Source organism: Lepidochelys kempii, chromosome 4 (assembly GCF_965140285.1).
Source record: "Lepidochelys kempii isolate rLepKem1 chromosome 4, rLepKem1.hap1, whole genome shotgun sequence".
In the NCBI taxonomy this organism is placed as follows: domain Eukaryota; kingdom Metazoa; phylum Chordata; order Testudines; family Cheloniidae; genus Lepidochelys; species Lepidochelys kempii.
In genome coordinates, this window is record NC_136383.1 from 55,582,242 (window position 1) to 55,610,129 (window position 27,888).

The 27,888-nt window shown below is 39.5% G+C and overlaps 1 protein-coding gene across 12 annotated transcripts in view; it reads right to left on the reverse strand.

The window, feature by feature from the left end:
- Positions 1-27,888, reverse strand: part of NR3C2 (nuclear receptor subfamily 3 group C member 2) — a 280,828-nt gene that overhangs the window by 47,102 nt on the left and 205,838 nt on the right. For 11 of the 12 annotated variants that reach the window (XM_073341312.2, XM_073341313.2, XM_073341310.2 and 8 more), the window contains one exon: positions 15,056-15,172. The exons of the other annotated variant lie outside the window; for it this stretch is intronic. In XM_073341312.2, coding sequence (XP_073197413.1) covers positions 15,056-15,172 — 117 coding nt within the window. The remainder of the gene's footprint in view (positions 1-15,055; positions 15,173-27,888) is intronic. 12 annotated transcript variants of the gene reach the window in all.

Here is a 27,888-nt window from a genome sequence, read left to right on the forward strand (position 1 = left end):
TGGTAGAGATCATATCAGAAAAGTCATCCCTACTTGTTACATGTTCAGCTAAAATGGATGTCCACTTACATAAAACTAAAACGGATAAAATCTACTGGTATTACCACTAATATATTTACAATGGAGAAAGAAATAAAACTAAATGAGAGCCTAGTTAAAATCAATAGGACCAATCCTGATCTGATGGAAGTCAATGATAAAACTTCAGCTGAATTCTATAGGAGCAGGACTAAGCCCACTATCCTAAGCCCTGGTCTACACTATGGGGTTAGGTCGAATTTAGGCACATAGGTCGATTTTAAAATGAATGCGTCTACACAACCAACCCCGTTCCGTCGACCTAAAGGGCTCTTAAAATCAACTTCTGTACTCCTCCCGGGCGAGGGGAGTAGTGCTAAAATCTATCTTGCTGGGTCGAATTTGGGTAAGTGTGGACGCAAGTCGACAGTATTGGCCTCCGGGAGCTGTCCCAGAGTGCTCCAGTGCTACCACTCTGGACAGCACTTTGAACTCCAATGCACTAGCTAGGTACACAGAAAAAGCCCCGGGAAATTTTGAATTTCTTTTCCTGTTTGGTCAGCGTGGCGAGCTCAGCAGCACAGGTGACCATGCAGTCTCCCCAGAATCACAAACGAGCTCCAGCATGGACTGAAAGGGAGACACTGGATCTGACTGCTGGGAGAAGAATCTGTGCAGGCCGAACTCCGACCAAAAGAAGAAATGCTAATATATATGCCAAAATTGCACAGGGCATGGTGGAGAGAGGCCACAACAGGGACACACAGCAGTGCTGCGTGAAAGTTAAGGAATTCAGGCAAGCCTACCAAAAGACAAAGGAGGCAAAGGAGGCAAAAGGTCACTCCCATACATGCCGCTTCTATGATCAGCTGCATGGCATTCTAGGGGGGGACCCTACCACTACCCCACCACTGTCTGTGGACACCTGCAAGGGGGGAGTCTCACACAACAGGGAGGAGGATTTTGTGGATGAGGAAGAGGAGGAGGAGAATGCGCAGCAGGCAAGTGGTGAATCTGTTCTTCCCGGCAGCCAGGATCTTTTCATCACCCTGGAGCCAATACCCTCCCAAGGCGGGATCCCCAACCCTGAAGCTGGAGAAGGCAGCTCTGGTGAGTGCACATTTGTAACTACAGTACAGGGTTTAAAAGCAATAGTGTTTAATGTTTGATTTGCCCTGAAGAATTGGGATGCATTTGCGGCCAGTACAGCTACTGGAAAAGTCTGTTAACATGTCTGGGGATGGAATGGAATCCTCCAGGAACATCGCCATGAAGCTCTCCTGGAGGCACTCTGAAAGCCTTTGCAGAAGGTTTCTGAGGAGGGCTTATTTCGTCCTCCACGGTAGGACACTTTACCATGCCAAGCCAGTAGCATGTAGTCTGGAATCACTGCAGCACAAAGCATGGCAGCGAATGGTCCTGGGTTTTGGTCGCCTTCAAGCAACATTTGGTCTTTATCTTTCTGTGTTAGCCTCAGGAAAGTGATATCATTCATGGCCACCTGGTTCAAATAGGGGAATTTTTGTAGGGAAACAGTAAAAGAACCCCTTTCATGCTGGGTTGTTTGTGCTTGGCTAAAAGGGATCATCCCAGAAAATAGCCACGCAGTGGGGGGAGGGGTGAATGGATCATCCCAGAGAATAGCCACACAGTGGGGGGAGGAGTGAAGGGATCATCCCAGAGAATAGCCATGCAGTGGGGGGAGGGGTGAAGGATCATGCCAGAGAATAGCCACACAGTGGGATGAGGGGAGGTGTGTGCTGCACATCCACATGAAAACCGCAGCCCCTCCTTTTAAACGTTAAACCCAACTGGCATTGCTTGCTTTGGGAAAGGATGGCGCTACAGTTTGAAACCATTCCCATGTGTTATGAAGGCGTAAGAAGCCAACCCCGTGTACCAAAAGGCTTGCCATGGCTGCCTGGAAACTGAATTCTGTTGCCCAACCATTTGTGATGTGTCACCATATCGGCAGATGCTCAATATAAAAGGCAAAATGCGACCTTGTACCTAAAGCACATGTGCTGTCTGCTGTGAATTGCTCGATTCACTGTGAAAGAGTCTCCCTTTTGTTCTCAGAAATGTATCATCTTAAATTTTACTCTCCCTTTTTCTCTCTCTCCCCAGGTGCAAATGTTTCTATGCTCCCCCTATCATTTCCATCCCTAAGGTTATTGCAGATTAGAAGGTGAAAAAAAACGCACTCACAATGACATGTTTTCTGAGCTCATGCAGTCCTCCCACACTGATAGGGCACAGCTTAATGCATGGAGGTATTCAGCGGCAGAGGCCACGAAATCATTAAGTGAGCGTGCAAAGCAGAGGCAGGAGGCAATGCTGAGGTTAATGTGGAAGCAAACGGACATGATGAAGCATCTGCTGGAGCTGTAGGAAAGTCAACAAGAGCACAGACCCTTCACTGCATCCACTCTATAACTGCCTGCCCTCCTCCCCAAGTTCCATATCTTCCTCACCCAGACGCCCAAGAATGCGGGGGTCGGAGAGGCTATGGGCACCCAGCCACTCCACTCCAGAGGATGGCCCAAGCAACAGAAGGCTGTCATTCAAACAGCTTTGATTTGTAGTGTGGCTACAATAAGCAATGTGGCCTTGTCCTTCCCCACACTCCACCCCACCTGGGCTACCTTGTCAGTTATCTCACTTTTTTTTTTAATTAATAAAGAAAGAATGCATGGTTTCAAAACCATAGTTACTTTATTTCCTTTGCCAGCTGTGATCGAAGGGGGAGGGTGGCTGGCTTATAGGGAATTAAAATCAACAAAGGGGACGGGTTTGCAGCAAGGAGAAACACACACAACTGTCACACCGTAGCCTGGCCAGTCATGAAACTGGTTTTCAAAGCCTCTCTGATGTGCAGCACGCCTAGCTGTGCTCTTCTAATCACCCTGGTGCCTGACTGTTCAAAATTGGCCACCAGGTGATTTGCCTCAACCTCCCATCCCGCCATAAATGTCTCCCCCTTACTCTCACAGATATTGTGGAGCACACAGCAAGCAGCAATAACAACGGGAGTGTTGGTTGTGCTGAGGTCTAACCTAGTCAGCAAACAGTGCCAGTGAGCTTTTAAACGTCCAAAGGCACATTCTACCACCATTCTGCACTTGCTCAACCTACAGTTGAACTGCTCCTTACTACTGTCCAGGCTGCCTGTGTACGGCTTCATGAGCCATGGGAGCAAGGGGTAGGCTGGGTCCCCAAGGATAACTATTGGCATTTCAACATCCCCAACGGTAATCTTCTGGTCTGGGAAGTAAGTCCCTTCTTGCAGCTGCTTGAACAGCCCAGAGTTCCTAAAGATGCGAGCGTCATGCACCTTTCCCAACCATCCCATGTTGATGTCGGTGAAACATCCCTTGTGATCCACCAGTGCTTGCAGCACCATTGAGAAGTACCCCTTGCAGTTTACGTACTGGTTGGCAAGGTGGTCCGATGCCAAGATAGGGATATGCATTCTGTCTATCATCCCACCACAGTTAGGGAACCCCATTACAGCAAAGCCATCCAGAGTCTCTACCCTTGATAGCGGAACGTCAGTGATTGCACTGGCTACTTGGATCACAGCAGTCCCCACAGTGGACTTTCCCACTCCAAATTGATTCCCGACTGACGGGTAGCAGTCAGGCATTGCAAGCTTCCACAGGGCTATCGCCACTCACTTCTCAGTTGTCAGGGCAGCTCTTATCTTGGTATTTCTTCCCTTCAGGGCGGGGGGAAGCACCTCACAAAGTTCAAGGAAAGTGGCCTTACGCATGCGAAAGTTTCGCAGCCACTGTGAATCATTCCATACCTGCAACACTATACGGTCCCACCAGTCAATGCTTGTTTGCTAGGCCCATAATTGGCGTTTCACTGTATCAACCAGTCGCACTACCACCATGATGTCCCAATTGCCACAGTCCGTGTTTTCAGGAACATCTGTGTCCATGTCCTCATCACAATCATCCTCGTGCTGGCGTCTCTTAGCCCAGTTCTGCACACACTCCAGGATAATGTGCGAGGTGTTTACAATGCTCACAACAGCAGCGGTGAGCTAAGCGGGCTCCATGCTTGCCGTGGTATGGCGTCCGCATGGGTAACCCAGGAAAAAAGACGCAAAATGATTGTCTGCTGTTGCTTTCACGGAGGGAGGAAGGAAGGGAGGGGCGACTGACGACATGTACCCAAACCCACCCGCAACAATGTTTTTGCCCCATCAGGCATTGGGAGCTTAACCCAGAATTCCAATGGGCAGTGGAGACTGTGGGAACTGTGGGATAGCTACCCACAGTGCACCACTCTGTAAGTTGATGCTAGCCACGGTATTGAGGACACACTCCATGGACTTAATGCACTTAGTGGGGACATACACAATTGACTGTATAAAATCGACTTTCTAAAAATCGACTTCTATAAAATCAACCTAATTTCGTAGTGTAGACATACCCTAAGAGAGATGTTTGGAGAATTTGTAAAACCATGTGAAGACTTTGAATCTAGATGTGAGAATCCTTAAAGTAAGGGAGCCTGATGAGTTGGAGGATATAAGGAGGACTTAATCCTAAAGATCCTTAAATTAAGTATCAACATCTGCCTGGAAATGAGATACAGAATCCCTATGCAAGCTCTGGGGAAGAAGGAAAATAGAAACATTGTATTAAACCTGCTTTTAGCAGGTAGTATAAAATATTGTCAGAGCTACAAGACAGAAGATATTTCTTCCCCTCCCCCACGTCAGCCTTATAACTCAGGCAAGAAGGATGGACCACATTTTCCTAAAATGATTGTTTGGAAGGCCAGCACTGAACAGGGAGCTGGTACCCAGGCATCAGCCTCTCTCTTTTGGGCCTGTGGAATGTAGGTGAAAAACGGGGCCTTGAAAGTTTGAGGGCTAGGGTTTTGTCTTCTTATGATCTGTAAAGCACTTAGTATAATTTTGGTGATAGACAGGTTGTATTTCATATTGTTGAATGTTAATTTATGTAATATGAATTCTAATGAACCCTTATATATGCTTGAAATTAGTAATTTTCATTTTCACCACTGACTTATCATATAACAGTGAGACACAAATGCTGAAAAATAGCATGCTACTACTATTGGATAATACCATACACAAATATTGGACAGTATTAATATGATTAAATTGGTTGTGTTACAATGGTATAGTATTTTGTTTTGCTGTATTTCTTTAGTCTACAAATCTATAGATTACTTTTTTCTTTTCATTCTGAGACACATCTAAGAGTATATTAGATGTGGATCCCTTGTAATTTTCCCCCTACCCTGCTTTTTGCCTTAAATAACCACAAAAGGGTTAGAGCTCCATTTATCTTATCTTAAATTCTGCTGGAATACAAGGACTAAGCTAACCATGGCTAGGAGAATCTTAGCCTCACCCAAATCCTGCAAAAAAACATTTTAGTCAACAGTAATGCACCATCACAGTCTTTTCGGAAAAAGGAGAGGGAGGCACAAACAGCTTTACAGCAACACACTGCCACAGATGTCAGACTCTCTTCCTATAGCCCCACTTAATAGTGCTTGTTAGACTTCTTAAACAACTGCCTGACTTACATAATCAACAAACCAACCAGATTTACTGCCACAAGAAACTTAGGGGGATTTACCAGAGAAGCAGGCAATTGGGATAAGGAAAAGGGAGAGACTACAAAGCAGTGTAGTGGGTGGATCTGGAGAAGAGGAGAACTTATCAGGAGAGGGACCAAAGAAAGGGGAAAACAAGATGGAAATGACTACAGAACAGGTGAAAGATTGAGAATAGGACACAAAAAATAATGAGGACAAAGGGAAGAGAGAAGAAATACAGAATGAAGGGGAAAGGCATGCTGCTCTACTTTAGAAAAAGGTTTAAGAAAAGAGGTGGTGAAATACAAGACAGAGTGAAAAGAACACAGAGAGAAAAGCCATAGGGGGAAAAAAGAGGGGGAAAAGAAAAAGTGGAGTATATGTTAAAAAAAAAAGGAAAGTAAAGAAGTAGAAGAATTTAGGCAGAGCTTCAGCATGAGAGAAGGAAGGAGAGGAGTAGAAAATTATACCAATGCTGTGAGCCCAAAGGATTAGGATAACAGTGGAGTTGCCAACAGTGATTGTTAAATGAGTATTACTGGATACACACTCTGGAACTGTGGTTAAACAATTCTGTAATTAAATAATTGGTGTTGTCTTGGTTTCTAGTTACTCTGGACTCTGTAGTTAAATAACAGGTGTCCTAGTTTTTAGATATTTTGTTTGACTAGCAGTTCTAGTTTATTACTATATTTCTCTTTCTTTAACTAAATTTTCATACTTTCTCAAGCAGATACAGAACCACTGTGTACTTGGGGGCAAATCCTGCCTCCTTTTACAGTGCCTGAAAAATCAAAAGAACTGATAGAGTTCCACTGTACAGTGAGAGGCAGTGGAGAAGCTGCTTGAAAGAAATCTCCATTCTCTGCATTATTGTTCAGTGTCAGCCTGCCTGTGGGGCAGGCAGAGAGATCTGGGGTCAGTAAACCAGCAATATATAGATCCATTGACCAAAACCGCTGTATAGGCAGCTTCTAGAGTTCTGTCAGCTGCTTTTACAGCCACAAGATGCAGTATAAGTGATAATGTTCTTGCAAAGGTCCAGATTCTGTTCCCCTCAAACACCACATAGGTCCCTCATGACTGTGATAGTGTTATTTATGGATAGTTATGATTTACTTCCAATACACATTATTTTATACCTGAACATTCCAAGGGAAAATTTTTGCAGACCTCCATTTTTAGGTTTAAAAAAATTTTATACGTAGATATATTGATAGAACAATATTTATAAAACGACTTCCTTTTCTCCTCTTTTTTACTCAGGATTGGCATGGGAGACAGTATTTGGCCTTCAGTTGGAAGTTAAAATATATATAGTCAGTGCACTAAGGTGTACTAAACCACAGCTTAAATTAAAAAAGGAAAACAAATGGTAGGGTGACCAGACAACAAGTATGAAAAATCGGGACAGGGGCTGGGGAGGTAATAGGAGCTTATATAAGAAAAAGACCCCAAAATCGGGACATCTGGTCACCATAACAAATGGCCACACGGAAGGTAACTTATTTTGAATTCATGTATTAGGTATAGCCAGGTATTAGATATCATAGAATATCAGGGTTGGAAGGGACCTCAGGAGGTCATCTAGTCCAACCCCCTGCTCAAAAACAGGACCAATCCTCAGTTAAATCATCCCAGCCAGGGCTTTGTCAAGCCTGACCTTAAAAACTTCTAAGGAAGGAGATTCCACCACCTCCCTACGTAACGCATTCCAGTGTTTCACCACCCTTCTAGTGAAAAAGTTTTTCCTAATATCCAACCTAAACCTCCCCCACTGCAACTTGAGACCATTATTCTTTGTCCTGTCCTCTTCTACCACTGAGAATAGTCTAGAACCATCCTCTCTGGAACCACCTCTCAGGTAGTTGAAAGCAGCTATCAAATCCTCCCTCATTCTTCTCTTCTGCAGACTAAACAATCCCAGTTCCCTCAGCCTCTCCTCATAAGTCGTGTTCCAGACCCCTAATCATTTTTGTTGCCCTTCGCTGGACTCTTTCCAATTTATCCACATCCTTCTTGTAGTGTGGGGCCCAAAACTGGACACAGTACTCCAGATGAGGCCTCACCAATGTCGAATAGAGGGGGACGATCACGTCCCTCAATCTGCTCGCTATGCCCCTACTTATACAGATCTTAATGTTGGGGAGTTGTTTGCAACTGATGCTACAGTGTAAAAAAAGCCTATTTCCAAAGACACTTTTACAGGAATATTTAGGTTGTCAGAAAAAAAGTCTAATGCATTTGCTTACATTTTAGCAATCGTCAAAGTGATGATTAATTGACAAATAACAGCTTCATAGGATACTACTCTGTGAGGGAACAACTTTTACCAACTGCCAATTAGTAGTTTCCTGGTAAAATAAAAATTAAAAAGCTTTATCCAAAAAAGCTTAATAAGAATTGGCTAGAAGTCTGAAGATTCTGCCCAAATATGATATCTTGGAAAAAACAGCAAAACAGACACAGTGCAAATGTGCTAATATTTTTAGTATATGAAGTGTCTTTCTACGAACTTTCATCAATACCAAGAGAGATGCATTGACTACATTTTAAAATGGCAATCTAATATGCAAAGAATTTAAAAATAACTGTCCGAGAAAGAAAATGTTATCTTTCCTGAAAGCCAGGCTTAAATCATTCTTGTTCAGATATTCATATAATTAATCTATTACTATTTATTTATTCATTCATAAATTATGTGTCACATTTAGTGTTTTTGGAGTTTTGCATTGTATATTAAATACATCATTACACATGTTCATCAAATACTAGAACTAGAAGCAAAACCCAAGTACTAGATTGCCATAAATTAGTCAATTACCATTCTAATGTTTACCATCCACTCCTATTTACCAGTGTACTCTACAGCTCTTCCTTGTGGAAAGAATGCAGTAACTTGAAAAATCATTGCATTACAAAAAGAAAAGGAGTACTTGTGGCACCTTAGAGACTAACCAATTTATTTGAGCATGAGCTTTCGTGAGCTACAGCTCACTTCATCGGATGCTCACGAAAGCTCATGCTCAAATAAATTGGTTAGTCTCTAAGGTGCCACAAGTACTCCTTTTCTTTTTGAGAATACAGACTAACACGGCTGTTACTCTGAAACATTGCATTACAGTAATTTGGGTTAAAAAAATGAAAGCAAAGTTAACACAACTTGAAATAATGCACATACACTGCTAAGAAACAATGTATGAACAATATATTTTGGTTGTGACATTGGTAGAAGGAGCCACTGCACTATTTAGATCAATTTAAATTGTGCAAAACCCAAAGCGGCAGTAAGAGCTCTCTCTCAGGAAAAAGAGCAAAGGGCTCTTTTGGAGTTTCTAGTACCTTAGTTTCCCCAAAAGAGCAACCTCATAGATGGAGGAGGAGGGCATGGATTAATTCATACAGTTATGAGATTGATATCAAGATATAAAAAGACTAACTTTTGTCTCATGAAACTGAGTCTTTACGAGGGTTTTTGTGTCATTACTGACAGATAGCAGTTAATGGAGTTTTGATAGGTCACATAAACATTGGTATGTATGCTTTAACATATTATATTTATACTTTTGGTTTATATAGTATTGTAATGTATTTTCCTGTGCTGCAATAAGTCAAATAAAACTAGAGAAAGAAAATGTAAAGTGCAGAAGATAGTTTCCTCAAAATTAGTTTAAAAATGGATAATTTGCTCATCAGTTAAAGGTCAGATGTCAGCATTTCCCCAAAATCTTGATTTGTTGCCATCATTCTCTAAATACCTTCTTAACAGCTCCAGTAGGTAAATGTGTTTGTAATTATCTTCTGTTGTCTCTTCTAGAAGAGCTAAAACATCACAAATATGCATAGTAAATAGCTACAAATATGGTTATACCTTTCTAGGTAATCAAGTTCTGGATGCCTGAATTCCTGCCATTTGAAGAAGTAGAGTGTCAGAATGATTTGGGGAGGAAGAGCATCTACTCACATGGAGTACATCAGAAAGTGAAGTAGCAGGAAAAGTGGTTCTAACAATGTAAACAAGATCCAGGGGAGAAGATTTTGACTGGCAAAAGGTGCCTTCTAAAGGTTTGTACCAATTATTATTATTATTGTTTTTGCTGATGATGAAATAAGAAGGGCAAGCATAGGAAAAGGACCAAAGAATTTAGTTTACATATCATCCAAGAGATGGCCTCTCTTTATGAGATCTGACAGGATCACAGCACAAGGTAGTATGGTTGCAGGCTACAAAGATTCAAAATTACATTACAAACTGAACATGCCCTCCCAAATGACAACATTGAATGAACATGATCATTGATTTTCTTATTTCTTTTTTTGTCAAGAGAAATGTCTCAGATTTTAAAATTAAACACCATAACTGGTTTGATTTCTGTGAAACCTGAATGTGTTTACTGAGCTAAAACAGGTAAAGTAATATACACATCATGTGAAGCACAACTAACGAGCATCTGAAAATTGGTAAATGTTAAAAACAACAAAACAGCCTAAAATTTAACAAAATACAACTTTCTCATGGAACATAAGGTTGTTGCTTTTTTTAAACCATGCAATCTTCTTGTGTCTTCTTTTGCAAATTAGACTAATTTGCATTTGGAAAATAGGGATAAACCTGATTCTAGTAAATTTTTCATTTCAGTTTGGAAATAAAAGATAGAGTCACTGAAAATTAAATTACCTAAATAAATCCAAATATAAATGACAAAACTAAGGTGTTCATAATTCAGGTGAAAAAGTATTTGGTAATATGCTCGGGTACATTTTTGTTAAATTTAAAACTGTACATTACATAAGGGCAAAAAACTGATTGCATATTTAGTTTCTGTAACTTTTTCCATTCTAACATATAGTTATGCTAAATCAGATTAATCTGCATGTTCAAATTAAACCACTAATACTTTGGAATAGCTATGAAAGTTTTGTTTAATGAAAAAAGGCTCAAATTAGAGGTAATTCTCTCTCTCTGACACAGACACACACACAGACACAGTTAATTCCACATTGTATAGTTTAGGACTTGGAAAAAGCAGGCAACTCTTATGAAACATTTAGGCGGAATTATGGAAATTAAAGATGGAAAAGATGTAGTTGGCCAACTAGTCCATCTCCCTGCTAATGCAGGATTGTTCCCTCTACAGGAACTAGATTTCCTAGTGTTTTGTGAAGTCTAAAGTTTTAAATGCATAATGGGTTTTTTACCACTTCCCTTGAGAAAACGCTCCATGTGTAATGGTGGGCACTAATATGCAGAGTAACTTTAGGTATAAGTTCATGGTGGGATCAACTCATATACTATATGATGGAAATATACAGGGTTTTTGATCAAAATGAAATGTTTGCAGATATTTTTCATTTTGGGAGAAATTTTTCAACAAAAAATAGAAACCTGAAACTTTTCTTGGTTTTCAACTTTAAAAAGTTTCACTTCTCCCCCCATTTCTTTTTCTCCTTCTCCAAAAACTGAAAGTGTTTTCTTTTGAATTTTTCCACAGAAAATAATTACTATTTTCCTATCAGCCCTAATAAATACCTGTATGTCTTTTTTTTCCAGTTAAAACTTAATGAAGTATTCAGAGAATTAATACAAAGCCAGCAGCACAAATATTTTTCACACTGTTTGTTCAGCATGCCTTAACTATGACCTGGAGATATTATTCTATGGGTAAAAAAAAAAAAAATTGTTCAGTCTCCATATACATTGGACTTTATAATCATACTTCTATGAAGGGTGACAATTCATGCCAAATGTAAGGATGATAATTTTGGGGAAAGGATAACACCTATGCACTAAGAACTGAATTGAGACCACATAGACCACCATTTTAAATCAGAGTGTAATTTAGATCCAGACAAAGAAGTGAAAGACTTATCATGTTATCAATAACCTGATCCAATCTTTTTTTCAGATTATCTTGAATACATTAAGAATACTTCAGTAAGTAGACCTAACAGAGTAACAGAATCCCATGGATGAAGTCATCACATATGTAAGTGAATATAAGATCAGGGCCTAACTTACCTATGTATTCTTTATATAAGATTTGTAGTCTCCACAGCCAGAATGGTAAATCATTTGAAAATTGACAATCAATTCTATTTATCTTAAATATATTAACAATATTTCAATAAGCTTTAAGACCATCAAATCCTTGTTGTTGCAAGGGACAAATCTCAATAGACCTCAGCCTACCTTATAACTTTCTGATAGGATTCAAGCAAGAAGAGTATTTTGGGCCTGTACCATAGTATATTCAGGAAGAAAACTTCAGAACTGATTAAATCTTTCTGGCCCATAATTAATTGAAAATTAACTACAGTATCTTGGAAAAAAGCAGACTAAAAAATGGGCCAGCATACATTTTTAACACAGTTGCTTCATCTGAATGTCTTCCAATAATTAAGACTAACATACAGCATTAGAAGCAAAAGAAAAAAAAAACAACCCCAAACAAATAATGGGTCCGGAAAAGGTTCAAAGCAGTACTTGTTGCAGGGAGAGGGAGAGAGAGAGATCTGTGAAGGAGAGGGTTGGACTATGTTAACATTTAGCTACTTTAACTTTTGTAGCAACTACCAATTATCGCCCCTTCTCATAAAATCAGACAGACTTATGAAGTAAATAACCTCACTGAAGAAATCATTATGTGGTGACTTGATGAATAATTGTCCAAAGACCATCAGAATATAAAAGGAGAATGGATGATGTTACAATTTTCATCATATAAAAGAAGGTAAATGATAAAATAGCTCTACTAACTTTGGTGAGTCTTCATGCAAAGATCTGTTCGTTTTTATAAGCATTGTTTTAGATACATTTGTAAAAGGTGCCAAAACAGGGCATGGGTGCTTTAACATAAATCAAAGTACTACATTTTAAAAAAATGTCTGAACACACTATAAAATGTACATGCTCAAAATACACACACAACAGTCTGTATTACTGTAAACACCGGAAAAAATATTTTTTGGGAAAAAAGACCAATGGTGTCAAAAAAGATCAGCAAAATACATGAGGTTCTGCAAAAACTCGCTGCATTTATTGCAGAAAAATGTGGAACATCTACCCTGGATTTTCCATTATTCTGTCAATTTTGTTTGCTATAAAAAAGTTTTCCATTACAGAGATGAAGAAAGAAGTAAGATGGTAGCTAACTTTTACATCATAAAATGTAATGTGCTTTAAAAATTCTTCTACCAAAGAAGAGTTTGAGTTCTCCTATTAAGTAACAGTTTTGGTTCTTTCATTCCGATCAGCAGATCAGGAGGGATACAAAGGAGACCCAATTTCTTTACAAATCCTAGGAAGAGAGGTCCTTGTTCTCCAGAGCAATATCTGGGAACTACAATTTAGAATTTAAAGCAGTTTTCCTATAGATTTCCCTGTCCAAATCATACAACCTATTTGGTTAGAAAATAAGTTCCTTTGGAAGTCCAACACATAAGGCAGCTTTGATTTAGTTTGTGTTTGGGGTTCATCTTTCCTTCAAATTAGATGGTGAGAAATTAAATTGAGTTTATTTCTCTGAGCAAGAGAGCAGAGCCAATGGGAGAATCTCTTCCATTTCTGTAGATAAATAGTACAGGTTGCCCTCTTCCTACTATTCAGTTACACCTCTTTCACTTCCTCAGAGGAGGCGGCATAAGGTGCATGTGTGGGCTGAACAGACACTCCTAGTGGAAAAACTCTGATGAAGGGCTTGAGAGGCTCATCCACACCTGAAATAGAGCAACCATGGGCACGCTATTCGAAGAAGAACTGATTGTTCCAATGCCAATTTGATCTTTACCTTGAGACAGCTATTTGAAAATACTGCTGAATTTAATAAGCCATGTGCACCACTTTTTATTGACTTCTGTCAGGACTTTGATTCAGTGCATTGAGCAAGTTTGTAGGATCTGATGAAGCAACTTGACACTATCTTCCCAGGAATGCCATTGATAGAAGAGCTCTATAATAGAATGGAAAGCTGTGTTTGAGTCACAGATACACAACATGGTTTCCTATTGCCACAGGAATTCATCAAGGCTGCATTCTTTCACCATCATAGTTTGATATTGGCATCGATTGGTTGATGGACAAGACTGAGGGGATAGCTCTTGCCGTGGCACTGAGCTGAACACCATACTGCTTCAAGATTTCAAATATGTCGATCATATTCAGTGAATCACTGCAGCTGATGGATGATCTGGTTTAACAAGAAACAGTGCACACTGGTCTGGTTATTAATCCAGATAAAACAAAGTCTCTGGCTATTACCATCAAGCAGCCTCCAGCTCCTGATTATAACCACCTCAGTGTCAACCTGTCAAGACAGAACATTGAGCAGCTGGCTATTGTCAAACATTTGGGCAGTGTCATAGACAGTACAGGAGGATGCTCGAAAGATGCAGACACTAGTAAGGCAGCAGTTTTGGGCCCTTCAGTTGCCTCTACTGGGATGCTGTGACACCAAAGTTGCTGTGAAGCTGCAGATCTATAGTACTACCGTTATATCATCTCTGTTGCACAGAAGTGAAACTCAGGCACTGAGAAAACCTGAAGAAGACTAGATTGATGTTTTCGATTCTCATCATCTACATCAGCTGCTCCACATCAAGTGGCAGGAAAAGATCAGAAAAGAGGATGCTGAAAGCAGAACCCACCAATCACCTCCATCAGCACAGGTTCAGTTTCAGTGGCAGTCTTGTATGGATATATTGCAACAGAAGACTAATGAATTCCGAAATATGTATACCAAAGAATGCCACTACACATCCAGTGATCACATGGACACCAGCAGCTTCGGTAGAGTGATAAGATCACCAGTGATGGACATACATTGAATATCCAGTCAGACCATTTTAAGGACCTAGCCAGAGATCGATCTGGGTAGTGCTCAATCAGCAAGGAGGCCAAGTCCCTTTGGGATTTGCCATGATGACAATGACAACAACATGATTTTCAGAATATCTGTGGTAATTATATTATGAAGAAAATGTTTTGAGTCCTGTTATTTGAATATGAATTAGGCAGCACTAATCTATCAATATAAATGCTTCAATCCTTACTAGAATGGATACTAACATTAAAGCTGAGAGATATCACTTTGCAAGAACTTGTCTTTTGTTAAGGTGTACAATGTTTTTAAATGATCTCAAGAACATTCCCCACCATCATCACAAAAAATCCCATATACAATTCTTGAGGCTTCCATACTCCTAGCTTTAGTGAAACTCCACTAAAATTACTGTCATCATCAAACACCCACTCTTCTTGTTCTGAGCCATAAAATACATATCTCCCAAAAACTGATTTAGAATGACAGTAGGGTTTATTAACTTTTGTGCATTTCTCTCAGTGTAATTCAACCTGAAAGGTTTGAGATTATGCAGCTATGTATGTAAAAAGCAGCATGTTAAAAATATTTTTGCCTAACAAATTAAAATAAAGAACTATAAATGGTATGCTTACCTCCTAAATTCATTCCAGCTTGTAGACATTTCTGTAATCGGCAAGCTGGGCAGTTCTTCCTTCGAATCTTATCAATAATACAGTCATTTCTTCCTGCACATAGGTAATTGTGCTGCCCTGAATGAACCAAAAACAAAACAGAAAGTTATTTGAATACCATATATATAAATATTTCCCATTCATTCTATTTTCCATCCATTCTGTAGTGATTTTGAGTTTCCTGTTAAAGCACAGAATCTCTCTTCCCAGTCTCTAGCTACCTTGGTGACCCATCATAGAATCTTCCCTCACACTTCCAAAGCGAACAGAAATCACCCCACTATAGACCGTGCTACAGGAAGCAGGACCCTGAGTTTTAATAAGGAGATGAATATTTGCATCACTTATTAGATGGATTTCTTGCCTGTCCTGTGAACAGGATTAAACTGCTTATTTAAAAATGGGTCTCGGATACACTGGGGTTGAGGTTTTTGGGAGCCCCTATAGTTTTATCATCATTACAGGTTATTTAAGACCCATAAGTACAAAGCTCTGCTTTGTACAAAAATAAAGATATAGTCCCTGCCCCAAAGTGTTTACAATCTAAATTAGAAATAGACAATACAGGGCAGATGCAATATAAACTATCACAACAGAGTCCAATCTTTTTTAAAACAAACACACTCTGAACTGCTTAATCAGTCATCTTATATGTGGTTGATTATTTCTGAAAGCTTTGCAAATAAGGTTCTGCTTCACCAATGCATTACTCCAATTGTATGCAGTTATGAATCAAGCCCAAAGGATGGATTTGAATGAAGAGAGGGTAGATATTTGGTTCACAATGAATAAAAGAAAGGAAGAAGGCATGGAGATGAGGGTGTGGGAAGGATACAAAAGGATGTTCAGTTTTTCAAATTGGGAGAACTGTAGATAGTAGGGAAAAAGGAGGAAATAAGAGCAGAATTGTCGGCGGGGCAGAATCATGAAGAGTTTTATGCTTAAATCTGATGTGGAAGGAAAGAGGACAGCAGCAAAGTGCTAATGTAACACAGTCAGAGTGATGTAAGAGAAGATTATTTCACTTGCATCCGTTTATACAGATTAGACTGGAAGGGGCATGATGCAATGTTGGGCACATCAGAAGAGGATGAGTTTGCAGCAGCTGTGGTGACAGATGTCCTGTACATATATAAAAAGGTTTTATGGCATGACTGAGGATAGCTCAGAGAAGGGGTAGAGAAAGAAATGACAGGATTTGCCAAGAGCATGGATTCAAAAGAATAGACAAAAGTCAAATCCAATACTGAGGTGGTCAGTTTGTGCCACAGACATAATAAAAGCAGTAACTGTGAAGGAGAAGCATTTGGGAGAAAAGAGGACAAGTTCAGTTTTCACTTTATTGAGTTTGAGATACCAGTGAAGATGTCAGAGAGGCAAGATGGCTGGGGGGGTGGGGGGAGGGGTAAATGAGAGAGGTAGTTTTGTGAGTTATCACTGTAGAAAAGGTAACAGAAATATGGGAGTGAATGAGGTTATTCACAAAAAGAATATAGAGGGTGAAGAGGAAAGGCCAACAACATCACTGCCGGAAACACGGGCAGATTGTGGCGAAGGGATGAGGAACCACTCAGGCATTGTGGTGAAGTAGTGGTCAGAGAAGTATGAAGAAAATGAAGAGTCAAGAGAACTGACTGTAGCACTGAAACAGTCAACTGTGGCAAAGGAAACAGCTAGATCAAGGAGGCCATTAGTCATGGCTAGGAAGAGCTCTATATTGGTGTCAGTAATCTAGGACTCAGGTGAACTGGGTTCTATTCCTCGCTATTCCACTGACTGGCTGTCTGACCTTGGGCAAGACTTCTGTGACTCTGTTTTCCCTCACACCCTATGTCTGTCTGGTCTACTTAGCATGTAAAGGCAGGGACCTTTTCCATTTGTTCAGCACCTAGCACTGCACGGACCCAGTCTTGCTGGGGGCTGCTAGATGCTGCTGTAAGACAACAAATAAATCATCATAAAATGGTAAATTAAAAACCTAAAGCCCTAGAAGTACTGTATGCCACCTGAAGGTTTTATAAGAACTCTGATCCCTGCAGCAGAACTCTGACAAAAAGACTGGAACTTTGGGGTAGTCCATTCATGAATATATGTCAAAGAAAGAAAACAAATTAAACCTGGATAATATAATGAAACTAGGGCTGTCAAGCGATTAAAAAAAATTAATCGCAATTAATCGCACTGTTAAACAATAGTAGAATACCATTTATTTAAATATTTTGGATGTTTTCTACATTTTCAAATATATTGATTTCAATTACAACACAGAATACAAAGTCTTCACTTACAAAGGGCATACAGTGCTCACTTTCTATTTATTTTTATTACAAATATTTGCACTGTAAAAATCAAAAGAAACACTATTTTTTGATTCACCTAATACAAGTCCTGTAGTGCAATCTCTTTATCATGAAAGTTAAACTCACAAATGTAGAATTATGTACAAAAGATGACTGCGGTCAAAAACAGAACAATGTAAAACTTTAGAGCCCATGAGTCCACTCAGTCCTATTTCTTGTTCAGCCAGTCACTCAGAAAAACAAGTTTGTTTACATTTGTAGGAGATAATGCTGCCCTCTTCTTGTTTACAATGTCACCTGAAAGTGAGAAAAGGCTTTCTCATGGCACTGTTGTAGCCGGTGTAGCAAGATATTTACGTGCCAGATGTGCAAAAGATTCATATGTCCCTTCATGCTTCAACCCCCATTCCAGAGAACATGCATCCATGCTGATGACGGGTTCTGCTTGATAACAATCCAAAGCAGTGCGGACTGATGCATGTTCATTTTAATCATCTGAGTCAGATGCCACCAGCAGAAGGTTGATTTTCTTTTTTGGTGGTTCGGGTTCTGTAGTTTTTGCATCGGAGTGTTGCTCTTTTAAGACTTTTGAAAGCATGTCCTCATCCCTCTCAGATTTTGGAAGGCACTTCAGATTCTTAAACCTTGGTTTGAGTGCTGTAGCTATCTTTAGAAATCTCACATTGGTACTTTCTTTGTGTTTTGTCAAATCTGTAGTGAAAGTGTTCTTAAAACGAACAACATGTGTTATAACACGAAATACATGGCAGAATGACGGTAAAACAGAGTAGGAGACATACAATTCTCCCCCAAGGAGTTTGCTCACTAATTTAATTAACACATTGTTTTTTTGATGAGCATCATCAGCATGGAAGCATGTCCTCTGGAATGGTGGCTGAAGTATGAAGGGGCATACGAATGTTTAGCATATCTGGCACGTAAATACCTTATAATGCCAGTTACAAAAGTGCCATGCAAATGCCTGTTCTCACTTTCAGGTGACATTGTAAATAAGAAGCGGGCAGCATTATCTCCTGTAAATGTATTCAAACTCGTTTCTCTTAGTGTGACTGAACAAGAAGTAGGACTGAGTGGACTTGTAGGCTCTAAAGTTTTACATTGTTTTGTTTTTGAGTTCAGTTCTGTAACAAAAAATCCCTACATTTGTAAGTTGCACTTTCACAATAAAGAGATCACACTATAGTACTTGAATGAGGTGAATTGAAAAATACTGTTTCTTTTGTTTATCATTTTTACAGTGCAAATACTTGTAATAAAATAATAATATAAAGCGAGCACTGTACACTTTGTATTCTGTGTTATAATTGAAATAAATATATTTTAAAATGTAGAAAAACATCCAAAATAGTTAATAAATTTCAATTGGTATTCTACTGTTTAACAGTGAGATTAAAACTGCGATTAATCGAGAGTAATATTTTTGAGTTAATCGCGTGAGTTAAGTGTGATTAATCGACAGCCTTAAATGAAACCGGCTTGAAAATTATCTGATATTTAAATAAGCCTACTAAAATAGTAATTGAAAAGTAAAATCATAATGGGCTAACCTTAAAAGGAAAATCTGCTTAAAATATAATATGTTTGTGCACAAAATCAACCTATGTAACAGAGAGATATCATAATGAAGGTCATTTACGTGACCACCTTGAGAGAAATACTGTATTTAATGCCTATTAATATATTTTCTGTCTACTGATTTAAAAATATTATGCAACAGTACTGCAAATCAGAATGAAAGTCTAAAAATAAAGTGAAAAGTAAGTATTAAAATAATGCTGAATACTAAAAGGGTGTCATTCAAAAACCTAAATTTTGATATAATTTTGAAGAATTTGATATTTTCTGCTGGAAATGTGTGTATGATTGTTCAGTACTGCAGCTTTTCAGTCTCTTGCACAATGTCCTTTTGTACAACATGGAGTACTGCAATTCCATTTTTAGGCTTTCACAGGCGGGTGCAGGCTATTAATATGACAAGTCAGCTCTGATGCTGCAAAATGAACCCCTCTGCAGATTTCCCCTGAAGGCATTTTGTTCTAAGAAATTGTACACCTGTTAAGTCAACATTTTTCATTATGGCTTTCAAAAACTGATGAGCTTAGTAGAAGTAGGTTAACATTTATGTACTTCAGGATAATTACATAGGATATATTTTGTATACGTTGTGGAAATGTTTATTTGATTTAAATCCTTGACTTACTGTTCCCTTCAAAAGACATATTCCTTCTATACCTGAATACTTTCATGAGTCAGATTTAGGATACTTTGGTTAGACTGCAATTACTACATATGCTTTCTGTTGATAAATGTTTACTGAAAATATAATTCAGTAAAGACATATCAATTTTGAAATAATATGTCCTTGAAAACTTCAACTAACATGTGATGCAAACAGCTTTTCTTTTAAATTGCACAGAAATATCCATTGAGAGGCTCTTAAAGTTCTCAATTCCATAGGCCAATTTACTTGGATAAAAATCTAGAAATATTTTAAAACCCTTTACCTGTAGATATTCTTTTTAAGTTCCCACTTAAGTAAAAATTATACAACAAAAGAATTCAAAACCCTCTACATCAACTCCCTATGCACAATTGTTTATTTTTAAATAATTAATAGAACTGTGTTTAGATATATTTGCAACTAAAACTGTGGCATGCTAAAAAAATCCCTAAAGATGTGACACAAACCAACAAAAGCAAGGCAATTCAAAATTATATCACTATTAAATGTAATATCTTATATTTATAAGCACAGCTCTTTCTCAAGTATCCCTAAAAAGCTTTACAATTGATACATAAATTATTATACCCCATCCCACTCCCTTCTTCCCTTTGATTTCAATGGGAATTAGGTGAATAGGCATTTTTGAAAATCCCAAAAGGTGCCTATCTGCATCCTTAGATGCCTAAATGTCTTTGAAAAACTGGCTCTTTCTACCTTCTTTCTTTCTTATCTCCTGATTCTCCAGTTGCCCTTCTCATTATCTCAGCCTTTTCGCTCTGGCTACTACTCCTCCCTTCCCACCCTCTTTCCCTCTTTGAGTTCTGGCCTCTGTCACATGAAGAGGCAACTGGCCCGTTCACTGAAGTGCCACTAGGGCCACTTTGAGTGCTGCGAAAGTTCAACTGAGCCACAATGGTTATTGAAACAGCTGTGTTTTAAAGTACTTTTGTTTCATGTATTGTAGGCTTTGTTTGTTTATTTTTTAATTGGGATGACAGGTAGGGAAGAAAGGAAAAGGAAAAAAAAGAGGAAGAGAAATAGGCACAGCTTGTCACCCATTCAGCCATGATAAGCAGGCTGGGTTTTGTAGCTATTCTGGCACAGGTGAGTCTTTTGGAGAGATTTGAAGGAAGATAAGCTAGTGGTTGTTTGGATATAATCAGGGAGCTTTTCCCATCCATAAAGGACAGTTGGCAGAAAGTGCAGAAGTGTTTAAGGGAGACGCTAACTGGTGGGTGCCTGGGAATACTGGAGAAAGCAGAGGTCAATAACATAATAGGTTACTAGGTCATCTAGGCTGGGTGGGAATAAATTATGAAGGACCCTAAATATAAAGACAAGAGTTTGTATCGGATGTGGAAGTGAAGAGGGAGCCAGTAGCGGGGCTCCAAGAGGGTGCTGATGCAGTCATAGTAATAAGCCAAAATGGTGATTTTAGGAGCAGCATTCTGAAGACACATGAAGAGAGCAAGATTGCATCCTTGATGGCCAGAGAAGAGAGGTTGGAGTAATCAAGATGTGAAATTATGAGTAGAGCCCTGCAAATCTCTGGATATCCGCTTTATACCCGCAGATATTTGCATCTCTGGATCTTTTTTGTGGATTGCGGATCGGATGTGGATGCAAAAGTAATATGCCTGCAGTGCCCTAATTATGAGATTTTGGCTGAGAAAATAGAGAGGAAAGGATAGCATTGAGAAAAGCACTGAGGTTTAGAAACAAACTCAACATGTGCAATAAGTGAGAGGACTGAGTCAACAATAGCACCCAGATTACGGAACTGAGTGACTAGGAGGATGGTGCTATTGTCCAAGTGATAGAGAAAAGGGAGAAAGCAGGGCTGGCAGGGTGGGAGATCATAAGCTCCATTTGTGCCATACTGAGATTAAGATGACAAATGGACATCCATAAAGAGATATCAGGAACACGGGCCAAGACACTAGACTGGATGAGGGGATAGAGTCGAGAAGGAGATTTGTGAGTCTTCAACGTAACTATGGTAGTTAGAGCCAGGCCTGCAGATAAGAGTATCTGGAGACAGGGAGTAGAGGAAAAGAAGGGGACCAAAGAGTGAGTCTCTCAGGGACACCCACAAGAAAGGGGAGAGGATGACTCAGTAGACGAGCCATTAAAGGAATGATCATAGAGGTCTGAGGAGAACAATAAGATGACAAACAAAAGACAACGAGGAAAACATTTCAACAAATAAGGAGTGGTCCATGGTATCAAAAACTGCAGAGAAATCAAAGAGGACAATGATGGAATATAGGCCCTAAGTTTTGACCAGAAAGAGGTTATTTTAGAGACTTCAGAGCAGTTTCAGTGGAGCACATAAAGTGGAAGTCAGATGGGAGAGGGTGAAGAATGATATTGGAAGAATGGAACTACGGATGACAGTGATAGTAGAGAGCATATGAGTTCTGAAATGGAGGAAAGAAGAGAGATTAGGTGATAGTGTGCAAGAGAGATAGGGTCAAGGCTAGGATTCTTTAAAACAGGGAGACCAAAGCATGCTTGTATTGGAAAGGAAAAGAACCTCATGAGAACGATAGCTTGAGGACAAGAGTTAAATAGCGGATGAGAACAAGGGTGAGGGAGGACAGAAGATGAGATGGGATGGGGCTATCTACTTATGCATATAGAATGTGCTATACTCATCATGTGTTTATGGTATATAAACACCTTGTTACATTCAAAATGAGTCTAATCCCCGGTTCTCTTCTTTCTTCAGGGTTAATTTTTTATTGAAATTTTGAAAAGTTATGTCAATTAAGTTCATTTTACAGTTTGTCCTGAAAGCAGCAAGATGTAAGGTCATTTTCACTCTTGAAAGACAGAGTCCATATTTAGGGCCAGCCACTGAGAAAGCAGGGTCTTACACTCCTGATTTTACTCATATGTTTGACAGCTGCATGATTCCTGAAGACAGAAGCTGACATGAGAGGTCATGAGCCTTAAAAGAGAAGTTCTCTTATATAGGTTTTGGTGAATTCCTTGTATGGTTTTCAGAATTAGAATGGAGACCGTGAATTTGCTTCCATGCTCACTGGGGAGTCAGTGATGTAAACCTGTGCTGCTACAGATGGGTTGTTTCATTCTGAACTAACTGACACTTTTTCAAGGTTGCAGTTTTCTTTCCAAGGTGAACTGGAATAAGCAACCTTAGATATCACAAAAGCATGTAGTAGTATGGCCAATCAACATCTAACACGATAGGATGCAACTTCCTGCCCAACCACAGGTGGAAGAAAACACTTAAAGAAACCATAGATACTAGAGAATCCTACAGCGGTGAGGATTCCAGAATACCTTTGGGGCTCTGGACTATTTTGATGATCTCAACAGAAGACAGCCTCAAAGGAAACTGATGTAATTGAGGTGGCTAGATCTTTAAAGCATATGTCTCTTCCCAGAAACAAATCAGTCTGAGTTTAGCTTAACTCAGCTCTTCTTTTTATTCAGTTTACTCAGCCAATAGTGGGTGGGGAAGTAAGAGAATAGGAATCAAATTCTTGTTTCCCACATAGCAATGCAGTAAGGTAAGAGTAATTTTTAACAAATGCCATTATTGAATTTATACATAGGTAATCCTTGTTTCACTTAAAGTAGTTAAGACAAAATGCCTGGAAAGTTAAATGTTCAACATATAAGATAAAGAGGTACCACAGGGTTACTTATTAAGAAGAATGTAATAGAGTTGTCACATCAGAAGTATAGCTACCAGAATCACTTTGTTTATAGTTCTCAAGTTTAGATAACCGAGACATATAAGATGTACATATGCATGTAAAATATGCACTGTGATTCTTCAAGTGTGACAGGGTGAGTTGAAAATAGTTTCAGACTTGTGAATTTCCTGGATTTTTTCAGTTCTATACGGCACAAAACTGAATGGATATTCTCATTTCCTGCAATTTGTTCTCTCTTACTCTCCTATTATATTTCCTTGAAGAAACAAAATCCAGTAGCAAACAGAAAGGCCAATTGCTACTGATCCAAAGAGTTACAGCACAACTAAAACTCCTGAAAACTTAACACCCTTGGAAACGGTGGCATATTCCCCTCTTTTAAACCTAGTATCCTGACTAATGATTAATCCTGCGAAGTGGTATGCAAGAACTTCAAAAGGGCTCCTCAAAGGTGCAGGGATCTGCCCACATGCATCACTGTGCAGGATCAAGGCCCAATTACTTTTTTAAAATTATAATTGGGAAAAGGCAAAAATTATTAAAGTTGGTAAAATTTTCCATGTTTTCATTCTCCTTCTGTAACATTACATTTTCTTTTTTCAAAGACTGAGCAAAGACATGCACAGAATGTAATTATTTTCCTGGATTTCTTCTGCCTCCAGTCTCAACTGGAACTTCTATAACATTCAAAGAATGTTCAGTTTTGTTGAAACCAATTGGAAAATGTTTGCTTTATCTAGCTCAGTAGACAAAAAGTTTCCTTCCTCTGTTAAAGTTGCAGATTTCATTGCAAGATCTCTCAGAACAAATACAGAGAAAGGTCCGAAACTGCATTAACTACAATTTATTAATCAACAGCGGGGAACCTTGTCTGGTCCAATAACAGAGATGAGGTGATCAAGAAGGCTGTGCTGGGGCTAGGAATGTGATGAAATAGGGATCGCAAGAGAATGACTTCTCCTTGTCTTCCGCCTCCGCACAGCACAAGAGAACAGAACAGAAAAGTACACTTTCAGCAACAACCCTAAACTGCACCTAGGGGACAAGAAAGAGCAGAGCAGAGACTCTCTTCCTCCTCCCACCACACCCCCCAAAAAACAACCATTTTAAAAGATGTCCTACTCCAGCAGCACAGCTAAAAGCAACATCAGTATAGTCCATAATCTCCCTCCTTCACATATGGAATACTTTAATTTTGGCTACAGATTTCATTTTACTAATGGTGGGCAAAATTGACTTCTCCCTCCACAAAGCAAGAGCGATCAGACTTTCTGTTGGGAACTAATTAACGGATCTGACGAAAGAGGGAATAGAATTTGTCTCCAGAACCCCTATGTTGCATGACTGCAAAGCATCCCATCTGCAGCCACTATTCCCGTCTTTGGACCAGTATAAGAGCTTCTGCCCACCTCTCATTCTTCATCTGTAAGTGTGTTTGGCCACTGGATCTGTATAGAATCTAATAGCTTCTTCTCAATCACTGCAAACAACCCGAGCCCGCAGTGAAAAGTTTCATGGTACAGAGTAGGTTATGAAAGCCCCCAAACACCAACCCCTGCACTGGCGGGCATCAGTGGTGTAGAGTGCCTTTCACAGGATCTCCATAGTGAATGAATTTCATCCAATGAAAAGCGCTTTTTACCATGTGAAATTTCAGGCTTTATTCTCCTCTCACTCACAGCAGTGTAACTCCACGACTTCAGTGGAATTACTCCTGATATATACTAGTCTAAGGGAGAGAGGAGAATCAGGCCCACATTATCCTGGGCTCAATGTATGTAGTTCTATATTAAGCTTCCCCCATTCCCATTAATTAGCTCTATTTACTAAATAGACTGAAGCAGTATCTCCATCTCCTGTAACACTTTAGCCTCTCAGTTTTGCACAGATTTTGGTTCCCATATTAATTCTGAAACTAGGTACTGTATTATTTATCCAGCTGAATGGAAGAGAATGAAAATGTGTTTGCTAAAAAAAAATCAATGAAACATAGAATCATAGACTTTAAGGTCAGAAGGGACCATTATGATCATCTAGTCTGACCTCTTGCACAACGCAGGCCACAGAATCTCACCCACCCACTCCTGTAACAAACCCCTAATTTATGTCTGAGCTACTGAAGTCCTCAAATCGTGGTTTAAAGACTTCAAGGAGCAGAGAATCCTCCAGCAAGTGACCCGTGCCCCACACTGCAGAGGAAGGCAAAAAAACCCCAGGGCCTCTTCCAATCTGCCCTGGAGGAAAATTCCTTCCCGACCCCAAATATGGCGATCAGCTAAACCCTGAACATATGAGCAAGACTCACCAGCCAGAGACCCAGGAAAGAATTCTCTGTAGTAACTCAGATCCCACCCCATCTAACATCCCATCACAGGCCATTGGTCATATCTACCGTTAGTAGTCGAAGATCAATTAATTGCCAAAATTAGATATGATGGGATAGCCATCACCTCCATAAACTTATCAAGTTTAGTCTTGAAGCCAGATATGTCTTTTGCCCCCACTGCTTCCCTTGGAAGGTTGTTCCAGAACCTCACTCCTCTGATGGTTAGAAACCTTCATCTAATTTCAAGTCTAAACTTCCTGATGGCCAGTTTATATCCATTTGTTCTTGTGTCCACATTGGTACTGAGCTTAAATAATTCTTCTCCCTCCGTGGTATTTATCCCTCTGATATATTTATAGATAGCAATCATATTTTCTCTCAGCCTTCTTTTGGTTAGGCTAAACAAACCAAGCTCTTCTCTGTACCTGTTCCAGTTTGAATTCATCCTTCTTAAACATGGGAGACCAGACCTGCACACAGTATTCCAGATGAGGTCTCACCAGTACCTTGTATAACGGTACTAACACCTCCTTATCTCTACTGGAAATACCTCGCCTGATGCATTCCAAGACCGCATTATCTTTTTTCACAGCCATAGCACATTGGCAGCTCATAGTCATCCTGTGATCAACAAATACTCTGAGGTCCTTCTCCTCCTCTGTTACTTCCAAGTGATGCGTCCCCAGTTTATAACAGAAATTCTTGTTATTAATCCCTATCAAGGTTCCTTCCTCACTCTCAACTCTAGGGTACAGATGTGGGGACCTGCATGAAAACCCCCTAAGCTTAGTTTTACCAGCTTAGGTTAAAACTTCCCCAAGGTAGAAACTATTTTACCTTTTGCCCTTGGACTTTATCACTGCCACCACCAAACGTCTAACAGATATATAACCGGGAAAGAGCCTGCTTGGAAACGTCTTTCCCCCCAAAATCTTCCCAAACCCTACACCCCCTTTCCCGGGTTAGGCTTGATAAAAATTCTCACCAATTTGTATAGGTGAACACAGACCCAAACCCTTGGATCTTAAGAACAATGAAAAAAGCAATGAGGTTCTTAAAAGCAGGATTTAACAGAAGAAAAAGTAAAAGAATCACCTCTGTAAAATCAGGATGGTAAATACCTTACAGGGTAATCAGATTCAAAACATAGAGAATCCCCCTAGGCAAAACCTTAAGTTACAAAAAGACACAAAAACAGGAATATACATTCCATTCAGCACAGCTTATTTTCTCAGCCATTTAAACAAACAGAATCTAACGCATAACTAGCTAGATTACTTACTAAGTTCTAAGACTCCATTCCTGTTCTGTTCCCGGCAAAAGCATCACACAGACAGAGAGAGCCTTTGTTTCTCCCCCCTCCAGCTTTTGAAAGTATCTTGTCTCCTCATTGGTCATGTGCCAGCGAGGTTATCCTAACTTCTTAACCCTTTACAGGTGAAAGGGTTTTTCCTCTGGCCAGGAGGGATTTTAAAGGTGTTTTACCCTTCCCTTTATATTTATGACAATCCCTAAATGTATGACCTTGCACTTTTCATTATTAAATTTCATCCTACTACTATTACTACAAGGTTATCCAAATCTTCCTGTATAATATCCCGGTCCTTCTCTGTATTGGCAATACCTCCCAGCTTTGTGTCATCTGCAAACTTTATTAGCACATTCCCGCTCCTTGTGCCAAGGTCAGTAATAAAAAGATTAAACAAGATTGGTCCCAAAACCGATCCCTGAGGAACTCCACTAGTAACCTCCTTCCAGCCTGACAATTCACCTTTCAGTGTGACCCGCTGTACTCTCCCGTTTAACCAATTCCTTATCCATCTTTCAGTTTTCATCCCCATCCTTTCCAATTTAACTAATAATTCCCCATGTGGCACCATATCAAATGCCTTATTGAAATCGAGGTAAATTAGATCCACTGCGTTTCCTTTGTCTAAAAAATCAGTTACCTTCTCAAAGAAGATCAGGTTGGTTTGACACAATCTACCTTTTGTAAAGCCATGTTGTATTTTGTCCCAATTACCATTGACCTCAATGTCCTTAACTACTTTCTCCTTCAAAATTTTTTCCAAGACCTTGCATACTACAGATCTCAAACTAACAGGCCTGTAGTTACCCAGATCACTTTTTTTTACCTTTCTTAAAAATAGGAACTATGTTAGCAATTCTCCAATCATACGGTACAACCCCTGAGTTTACAGATTCATTAAAAATTCTTGCTAATGGGCTTGCAA